Source organism: Frieseomelitta varia, unplaced genomic scaffold (assembly GCF_011392965.1).
Source record: "Frieseomelitta varia isolate USP_RPSP 00005682 unplaced genomic scaffold, Fvar_1.2 scaffold_178, whole genome shotgun sequence".
NCBI classification, from domain to species: Eukaryota; Metazoa; Arthropoda; class Insecta; order Hymenoptera; family Apidae; genus Frieseomelitta; species Frieseomelitta varia.
In genome coordinates, this window is record NW_025109505.1 from 20,229 (window position 1) to 28,500 (window position 8,272).

The following is an 8,272-nucleotide window of genomic DNA, read 5'->3' on the forward strand; positions in this document are numbered from 1 at the left end:
CAAGACATCAACACCAGTTTAGTTTAAACGTATGGACAGGAATAATTGATAAATTTTTAATTGGACCTTTTTTTCTTGATGAGAAACTAATAGGCAAAAAGTACGTTGATTTTTTGAGCACGCGTTTACACGAAATATTAGAGGAAATTCCAGTCGATATTCGATTATTCGTATGCGGTTTATGCATGATGGAACTCCGCCGCATTTTAGCCGAGTGTGTAGGCAATTTTTAAATCAACAATTTGCAAATAAATGGATTGGTCGTGGAGGTCCTATTGCATGGCCTGCTCGTTCTCCAGATTTGAATCCATTAGATTTTCATTTGTGGGGACATTTAAAATCTATCGTATACGCAACATCGATTGAACATGCTGAAATACTACGAAATAGAATAGAGCAAGGCTTCCGACAAATTTTAGAAACACCAGGAATGATAGAGAGAGTAACCAGATGAATGACAAGTGCGTGCAGGCTTGTCTTCAAATGCAACGTGGTCATTTCGAGCATCTTTTGTAAAAGTAATTAAAACAAAAAATTCATTATATCTCGTAAACGAAGACAGATAGGACATATATTCATATGACTTTTTTTCATTATTTTTAGGCGTACAATCAGCTCTCGAAGTGGGTCCCACAAGTTACGAAACATATACAGGGGTTTAACAGCTAAACTTTTGTCAATGTACTCCACGTTGGTCGTGTTAAGCATCTCTGTAAACAGGAATCTTCAAAATGTTAAAACGTGCACTGTATTATTTTTTTCTGTTTCTTTTAAAGATATTCTTCAATATAAAGCTGTTATGTTAAATGTTAAAACGTGCACTGTATTATTTTTTTCTTTTTCTTTTTAAGATATTCTTCAATACGAAGCTGTTATGTTAAATGTTAAAACGTGCACTGTATTATTTTTTTCTTTCTCTTTTTAAGATATTCTTCAATATAAAGCTGATTGTGAGTTACGTGGTAAATTCGTTAATTCTGATTGTAAGACTCGATGCGTGGAATCATGTTCGCGTACATTCTCTGGCAACAATTTTTCTATATATTTTACAATCGCAGCAAGAACGACCTAAATAGAAATGTCATCGAGTTAGTCGTTATATCTGTTAAAGAGAAATAGTTCAAACAGGCAAATAATCATCGTTATCAATGTATGTATGTATAATACGTTAGTGTTCGTGCGAACTATCTACGAAAGCTCACACAAGAGAAATCGTAGACGTGTGGTTAATTGCAATTCTAAACCCTTTTGCGTCACATCATACGTAGTACCTCGATCGATATTGCCGTTCCGAAAATTTTTTCAACGAAGCCGGTAGACGTAGATTTTGTAGATTAGTGGATTATACCTCAGTATTGCTGAAGGCTTCCGGCCTGGTGCGTGCTATTTTCGCTATTTGGGGCCCCGAGAACCTTTCGTACGCCCGTGATCCCGTCATCTCCGCCAATTTCTGCAACCACGATCGTACGAAGATAATTGATTAGCGTATATAATCGATGGCGTTAATTAATTATGAATCAGTCCGATCATTCTCGCCATCTCAACACTCTGTGCAGCATTGTAACTCACGCGTTATATGATACGTTGACAAGTAATTAACACGTCTGTAACACCTTCAAATTGTTACAAATAATAAATTGCGTACACGGTGTATCGCGATAGCGTTCAAACATTTGTCAAAAATTTTTTGCGAATGCAGTTAATCTTTATTGATATTCGGATAGATCCGTACATTCGTAACACAATATATTATTACTTTATTTTCTGCGTGTTGCCGTGCAAATTTTTCCCTTCTATTTTTAGCCTCTCGCGTAAAAGTCTCGAAAACGAAATCTCCTTATTTATTTAATAAATAAAATCACTATTTTTGCGGACCAACATTCTTCCTGCTTTCGATCGGAAGGTTTTCTGAACGCGTGCCATTCCTCGAGAATCTTCGAATCGTGAATCTCCCATGAATATTCATCCGCGTCAAAGAATTGATTCGCAATTTGCATACTTCATAGGTCCCGCTGATACGCGATCGTATCTGTCCAAGATATATTTCTCTTTCTCTTTGCCGACCTTCTCCTCGATGTTTGTTGACGAAATCGACAAAAAAAAAAAAAAGAAACAAAAAGAGACTTTGGTACCGTTCCTTCTCCCTTCTGGATATTTTTAAATCGATTAAAAAGTCGACCTTCGCGACGATTAATTAAATATTTTATCGATTTTTATTGACCATCGTCGCGGTGTCGCAAACGGAATCGAAATCGGCGCGAAATCGTTTGCAATCGCTGCAATGAATAATTGTTCAAATACTAAAATTTCTATGTCACGCGATTCATTCTCAGAAACTTGTTTCAAGTTTTGTCAACGTATAATCGCGACGCATAGTCGCGTAAACAGAACAACGATAACGAAGTGTCCAACGTCTCGTTTAAACAGCGCCCCTTAATCTAAACAGTGTCTGTTTTTAAAATTAACGAAGGGAATTTCAAAGTAGCGAATAACGCTGCCGTGTTATTTATGAAAGAAAGAAAGAAGAAAAGGAAACGCATACTTGGGGGCCACCCACGATCTCTTCCAACATGCGACACTCCTTGGTGGTGCTGGAATCCATCCACACAGGTGACGGCGTCACCGAGAAAGAGGTGACCAGCTGTTCGTGCAAGAATTTCGCAGGGTCCAATCGCTGCAACTGATTTCTACTGCCCTTGCCCCAATAAACCGTGCCATGTTGCTATGTAATAATGAGCGAAGATAACATTATCTGCGTGTTTTTAAAAGCTGTTTGTAAAAACGTTCGTGTTCGTAAGGGTCGCGCGGCGTTGCGAAATTTTTTTTTTTTTCTTTTGCTTTTTTCACGCATCGTCTCCCCCGGCGCAAGAGATTCATTTATTTTGCGAGGCAAAGTAGAATTCGACAGCACCTCGACGCTCGATTTTTCTTTCGATTCAAGTTGTGTCGTAAAGTGAAAAAAAAAAAAAAAAATTACTCGAGGAATATTCTTTTCAAACGAAAGACCGCTTTGGAATACCTTCTGGAGCTAAATAAATATGCTGTATCGTCAAAGCAATAATTTTCCAAACACCGAGATTCACAGGAAAGATTTGTTTGCGTCGAAGGATGAACCAAAAAAAAAAAAGAAAAGAAAGAAAAGGAACAAGCAGGATATCTCGTCATATCTTGATCTTATGTTAATCGACTGTTCTCTCTTGTAGCTAAATCGGTAAACGCTGTCGCGTTTAAATTAAGTAAAAACAACAGATTTATCCGTCGTTTAAGCTTTTAAGTGATAATGAGAAAATAATATGAATATTGCGCAGATGTTTCCTTTTTTTTTTCTTAGTCCTCGAAATGTATGGTTTTGGTAATGTTACACAACGTTTTGTAACGTAGCTTAATCGACGTGGAAGATAATCGAAAAGACAGATTTACTGCAAATATTGTAATATATGAATGGCGACACTTGTATTTCAACGTTCTCATGTTTATACAATGTTTTTCTGCTTTTACCTGTGCGCATCCGGAAATAGCGGCCACCTTGCTGAAATCGACGCCGCAGACGCGCAATTTATCGAGAATCATGTCCAGAGCCTTAACCCACATCAAAGTGGGAGCCACCACTACGTGCGGCTCGTCCTTTTTGTGAATCACGCCCCCGTACGTTCTAAAAATTGTTTTAAAAATTTATTTTCGCACGAGATGTCCAACGCTGACGAACGTAAAAATATATTCAGCGTAGGAAGAAGAAGAAGAAGAAAAGAAAAAAACCATATTAAATTTCATCTTTTGCTTTGTTATTTCGAATTCGGATATTTGGCGCCAAAGTCTATAGCGCAGAGATTTTTTTTTTTTTCAAATAACGCGTCGTGTGTTGTACTGATTTTGATACGATTTCAAAGATAGCCTTTTTTTACGCGCCAGATTAGATAAAGACTTCGATTAATTTACGTACATTCTGCAAATTTTTACGTCTCATTAGCTTTTGTTGATTAAACGTGCTTACCTAAATTCAGGCAGGTCATTGTCGAATTGTACACTGGTTTCGTGGAGAACGGCAAGATCGTTATCGACGACAACTGCTTTCAACTATAAATATCAAAGGATACTTGTTAACTTTGCCTTTTAAATTCGTAATAGCATGTTATTTTTCGATTTTTTTTTTTTTTTTTTGCCCCTTGGCCATCGAATAAACTACGTACAACAAGGCTGCCATGTGACACGGCACGATCAATTAGTTACGCTACTCCGCAACGTAATTCGAAAATTTAAAAATCAAAATTATCTGCAATTTTTTTTTTTTTTCTTGTGTCTGCCGTACGAATGTGTGTAAATACAAACGTTTGATATACTGCTGGTCGTGTTTAATAAAATAAAAAGCCAGATATATCACCACTCATTACAGTTTCGGGTGGAATTAAGTGAACGAAGAAGTGCCATTATTAAACAGAATCGTGAAATAAAGCGCTCATTTCGATGAACTGTGATGCAACGTACACATTATTGAAAAGAATATTTTATTACTTCTGCATGAATCGTGTAATAACAATATAAACCTAGAGCATGTTATTGCAACACGTGGGTTACAAATAAATTTGAATTCAAAACAAATTGACAATGTATATGCACATTCTAGAATTAATTTTAATACTTGAAATTTTTGAAGTTTGATGTAGAAAAGGAAATAAACATTCAAGCCTTCGATATATACTGTATTGTAACAAGTTATTAAATAACTAAAATGATAATGTTACGTGATAATGTTCCACTCGAAAAGAATTCAGTCTTAAAAGAATTAAGAATTGTATAATTATTTTCTATCATAACTAAAATGGGAATTAAACCTGTAACAACTTGATTAAAAAAAAAAAAAAAAACAGTATAATGCATCACATGGTGAGAGGAATTAAATAAAATATTCTCATAAGTATTAAAACATCTGCCGACAATTAGTACAAATTCAATGTTTCTTACTGTTTCTAATTTCTATTACTTCGTTCGAGCCAAAATTTACTCAGTCTTTTCAATAAATGTAACGAGCAGTTGTTTTCATACTTGTGAGCGATAGTTTTATATAACGGAAATTATTACGCAAAACCCGTAGATATTAATGAATGAATATGGTATTTAATCTGACACAGTTAGCGAGCAGATAAAAAATCGTATCTGATAGTTGGTTTATGATTCTCTCCTTTCCTCATTTTTGAAGGATGATTGATATTGCACCAAACTGAGTTAGTGAGTTAAATAGATAAAACTTGTGTTCTGCACGGATCGATTATGTTACGACACGATCGTTTACAATTACCTAATACATTTTTGATTAAAAAGACGAGCAAGAAGCATTTTGATATTTCAATTATCATTTCGATCGTTTTTCTAATGTTTTCGTTGAGATACGCTTTTCTTGCTCGTGTTATCCTACTGCTTAATGTTATCATTACGTTAGATAATTGTGACCCATCTGACGCACGTCACGCAAGCTGCAAAACACTTGTATTAATTAATAACGATGAATTTTCGTACGAATTTGTTGTACTGAATTTGTATCATTTGTCCAAAGCAAACTGTAATGAGTTTATCTTCACACGTTAAATAATTATTGATTTAATCAGAATAATTATCTCGTGAATAGAAAATTAATAAACGCGTTAAATTATTATTAACTCAATCAAAATAATTTACTTCATCGTGATAGAAAATTGAATCGTAATATTTAGCTTCTTAAGATGAAATTAATTTGTTAATCGAATTTATTAATATTCACGAGAAACAAGTTTTAATATTGTTAAATTTCATCAAGAACAATTATAATGATCGAATATAAACAAAAAACTCGAGAGTACGACAGAAATAATGTAAAATATACGAAAGCAAATATTTAAATTGGTCGTTGTAAAATTAGAATTCTAATGGTTTGTAATGTCGCTTTCAAAATACTCTAGAAAATAGATTTTTAACATTACTAAAGGAAAACTATATTTATTATTTGGCTCGATCTCTGTTGAGTTTTTTTAATTACATTTGCAGTCTTTAAAAACCGTTGCACAATTACAATTAACCGGTTAATCATTTTTTGTCAATAACAAGCAATTACAAGCAATCGAGTAACTTTTGTCAATTTGAACGATTCGCGCGTTGTCGCGAGACGCGTGCGCAATAGATGATGCGCAGTGGAAGCTGAGTAACACCGAGCATCGTAGAGACCACAAACAAAAACAGACCACTCTTCGATGCAACAAATGTCGAATTAACCGCGATTTGTTCATTACTGTGGCAACTGCTTTCACGCAGTGTGTAAAGTTACGAAATGCGGGAGTAGAGGAAACGAGAGAAAACGACGACGAAGAACGATGCACTGACAGAGTTGTCATTCGTGTTGAACAATCGAGCAGGTTTACATAATCAGAAAACGTGTGATGATCATTTGTTCGATTTATAATAGAAAAGAAAAAAGAAAGAACATGAGATCATGCAGTTTTTTTAAGGGTTTACCTGCTGCGTGCTGAGATCGAGCCCTAAGTATGTCGCGTTCGAAACAGCGCCCATATTTCAATCGTAGGCTGAATCGTAGACGCGATGCGATGAAATCGTGGAAGTGCCGCGTCGTATCGAAGATCCCTGATGGTTTGCAATATCAATACACTCCGATACGTGTCCGTACGCTTGTCGTTCACCTCGGGTAACTAACGTTCGAACGATCTACTCTCGTTCGTGGTCTACTCTCGTTCTCGGCAATAGCCGAGGCATCGTTACGCGCTGTTTCGCGTCACGAAGCGACTAACTGCGACTAATCTTATCGTTATTATAAATAATATAATGCCGACCGTTACGTAAGGCAGATTATTACACGACAAGTTTGATCGAGTTAGCCTTACTTGGTCTTTTGCAAACATTTCCATGACATTTTCGTCGCGCGGCCGAGTCGTCACGAAAAGAGGTTAAGTTCCAGTCGATACTGATTTCCTCTCTCTAGGGAGCACTGAATTTCTTTACCGGCCGATCTATCGCGTAGGTGTCGACGATAAGCGTGCACCTGTGCTGCACACCTGCTGAGAGTTTCTCACAGGATAATCGAACAACATTTCGGCCATTGTTGAAATTCAAATGCAAATCGCGGAGCGCAAATTAACGCGATCTAGTATCTTTTCGCAAAACATCTGCCCTGCTGATGCGCGTCTCGTTCCACGAACTGTGCTTAGAATACGAGAACGAAATGAGAACATATTTCGGTAAGAATTTGTAATTATGTTTAACCTCGCGTTTCAAATCTCAAAGCAGAGTTGCAAGTGTGATTGCAGACTGTGTTGCGTGCAAGTAGCTCGCTTTAAAGTTACAGCAAAAAGGTATTTTGATACTTTTTTTTTCCGAGCTCGAAATAAAAGTAAAAAAAAAAGTAAAAAGTAAAAAATTCTCTACATTAATAGGATCCGCGATACTGGTTTTTAAACCGGTTTGACTTGTAACCGCGCAAACTGCATAGACGCGTCTACGACATTCTGCGCAGGAGGGGAGGAAAAAAAATAACAAAACCATTTAATGCGCGCGCTCAAATTATACGTCTGTTTCAAAAATCCAACGTGCCAATAAAGTAACATTTCCCATTAACGCGCAATGTTGATGGACATTCCAAGTGTTTCAAACTCTTCGATATTCTTTAACTTTAGTTTAAGCGCGTTTATTTCAAGTAAACAAAAAAAAAAAAAAAGAAACGAAAAATTTTCGAAAAAAGAACAGTTTTCAGTCAAACATTGAAAAATATGAAACTCATCAGCCACGGCGACAACTCAACGATCGGGGAGGAATTATAATATCGTAGGATATTCTTCGGTTCGGCGTAGTCCGAGAGTCGAGTCGACGGAGGCCGAAAGTAGCGTAAAAATAAAACGTCGAACGACGCGCGGCAGGGCCCGTGAACCATTATGTGTAGCAGTACCTACAGCATCAAGTCTGTCCGAAAAACAATTATCAAGAGGGCAGGCCAGGAGTACCATAATAATTTGCGAGGAGCGTCGTCGTTGGTGCGATGCATGGCGTCGTCGTTTTCTCCGAAAGACGAGAAAACGAGAAGCCCGAAGGCGAGAGCGTGCAACGATGCCGCCCGGATACTGGGTGGTAAGTCCATGGTGCATCGCGGTGCAATCAGTTGTAGCAACAACCTCCGTGACTATGCGCCGGCGGTGGTGGTGGTGGTGGTGGTGGTGTGGTGCATCGGTAATCCGGTAGAGGGGCGAAAGTATGACGAGAGAGGAGCAACGAGGAGGAGGTTGGGAGGAGATTGTTAAGT

The 8,272-nt window shown here is 37.2% G+C and overlaps 1 protein-coding gene across 4 annotated transcripts in view; it reads right to left on the reverse strand.

Moving 5' to 3' along the window:
- LOC122538797 (xylulose kinase) overlaps positions 1–7,037 on the reverse strand; it is a 10,860-nt gene extending 3,823 nt beyond the window's left edge. The window contains exons 1-5 of one of the 4 annotated variants that reach the window (XM_043673172.1): positions 6,864–7,037; positions 3,992–4,074; positions 3,499–3,652; positions 2,543–2,722; positions 1,349–1,450 (exon numbers count right to left, since the gene is read on the reverse strand). In XM_043673172.1, coding sequence (XP_043529107.1) covers positions 1,349–1,450; positions 2,543–2,722; positions 3,499–3,652; positions 3,992–4,074; positions 6,864–6,887 — 543 coding nt within the window. In that variant the 5' untranslated portion in view covers positions 6,888–7,037. Of the gene's footprint in view, positions 1–1,348; positions 1,451–2,542; positions 2,723–3,498; positions 3,653–3,991; positions 4,075–6,480; positions 6,758–6,863 lie in introns of those variants that run through there. The other 3 variants (XM_043673171.1, XM_043673174.1, XM_043673173.1) reach the window with 3 other exon arrangements.
- Positions 7,038–8,272: the final 1,235 nt, after the last annotated feature.